The sequence below is a fragment of the Priapulus caudatus genome, unplaced genomic scaffold (genome assembly GCF_000485595.1).
Source record: "Priapulus caudatus unplaced genomic scaffold, Priapulus_caudatus-5.0.1 Scaffold459, whole genome shotgun sequence".
NCBI classification, from domain to species: Eukaryota; Metazoa; Priapulida; class Priapulimorpha; order Priapulimorphida; family Priapulidae; genus Priapulus; species Priapulus caudatus.
Window position 1 is genome coordinate 80,081 of NW_014577520.1, and position 1,874 is coordinate 81,954.

General features: G+C 50.1%; 1 protein-coding gene across 1 annotated transcript in view; it reads left to right on the forward strand.

Annotated features, from left to right (window-relative positions):
* Positions 1 to 1,874, forward strand: part of LOC106810623 — a 16,695-nt gene that overhangs the window by 6,775 nt on the left and 8,046 nt on the right. Inside the window, exons 8-9 of the mRNA XM_014814047.1 lie at positions 130 to 209; positions 731 to 992. Of these exons, the coding sequence (XP_014669533.1) occupies positions 130 to 209; positions 731 to 992 (342 nt within the window). The remainder of the gene's footprint in view (positions 1 to 129; positions 210 to 730; positions 993 to 1,874) is intronic.

Consider the following 1,874-nt stretch of genomic DNA (forward strand, 5'->3'; position numbering starts at 1 on the left):
ACACACACATACATACAGGGGGCGTGTTCGCTTTCGATAGCTGCGTGACCATATATATGCGTCTCTATAATTATATCTCTATGTGCGTGACTGACATCCACATGCTCCGTGTTTGTTCCCCGTATGTAGCTGTACATCAACGACAGGAAGGCAGGCGCCCCGCTCAGTCTCCTCCATCACAAGGCCGTCATCCCCAGCCGCCATGAGAGGTAAGCAGCCATCTTGCAACTTGCACTGCCGCGCATGCCCAGGCTCGTCCGTGCTACTGCAAATAGTTTTCTTTTGTTAAGTTTTCAATAAGTTTAAAACTTAAAACTTTTTCATTAAGTTCTCCAATAAGGTTCATAATGTTGCTCGGGTTAGATAATTATGCTTCGCACGATTCAGTTGGTTTTAATATTGACTGATGTTATATTGTAAATCATATATATATTTATATATATATTTATATATATATATATAATCAAGAGTTAATAATACCTAGGTAATTTTCAGGTAATATTAGGGTAATAAGGGTTTTAATATTAGGGTATAATTACGGTAAGATTAGATAATATTACCTAGGTAATAATAGGTATTATTTGGTAATATTACCTAGGTAATGATACGTATTATTAGCGATTGATATAATCGGTCTTATAGACCTTTTGCTAACGCTCTGCGTCTCTGGCGTTATATTGATAACGACAGTTTCCTTCATGACACTGATGGGGTGCACTTGCTGTTTCAGGGTGTATAAGGTGACCATAGTCGCTCTCACTTCCGACCCATCCTTTACGGCCTCGCCGCACTCCAAGGCGCTGCACGTGGAAACCTACAGGGCGGACTCGACCGCAGGCTCCCAGCAGCCGGCGCCACTGTCGCACGACGTCGGCCTCAAGGTCGCGACCTTCACGGACACGACGATCAGTCTGGACTGGAGTGTTCCGACGCTGGTGACGCCGGACATCGCCTGCTATCGTCTGCAGTGGTCGAATAATAGCGAGCCAGCGGTGAGTGCCCCCCCCCACCACCCACCACCCAGACACACACACACACACACACTCACACACACACACACACTCACACACACACACACACATACTAGTCATGGCAATACTAGGCTTAACCCTATCCCTAACCCTTGTTACCCCCCCCCACCCCCCCCGCCCCCCCCCACCACCCACCACCCCCGTATTGTCATGTCTGGGAAAACCTGCACGTGTCGTGCGCGTGTTGCACAAACACACGCGCTTACATCTGCTGTTAATATTCACGACGACAGTTTCCCCTAGAAAAAAATCCGTAGCAGCAGCAGCAGCGGCGGCGGCAGGAGCAGCAGCAGCAGCGCGCAGCGGCAGCGCGCAGCGGCAGCAGCAGCAGCAGTAGCAGCAACAGCAGTAGTAGCAGCAGCAGCAGTAGCAGCGCGTAGCGGCAGCAGCAGCAGCAGCAGCAGTAGCATCACCACAACCACCACCACCACCAGCACCGCCGCCGCCGCCGCCGCCGCCGCCGCCGCCAGTAGCAGCAGAATACAGAGCATCATAAACATCATTCAGCCGTAAGCCCCGGCGGCCGGCTGAACCACCCACCCTACTTCACTCGCATCTTCATACAAAGACGAGCCGAACTCTGCGTCGGGCGCATATAAAATTAAAACGTCGCATTAAAATCGTATCAAGTTTTTCAATGGCCATCGTGAACTATTACGATCATAGCTGCAGCATCGCTACCGTCTATACACTAACGTTGTGTGTCTGTCTGTCTGTCGCCTGGAGTCAGGAACCAGTGTGCGGGGGGCTTAGGTAGGTGGGTATAGGCAGGCATGGGAACTAAAGGAGATTATTTTACTAGACAAACACAGTGATTGTTCTGTAGAAAGCCGATGGAGAGGG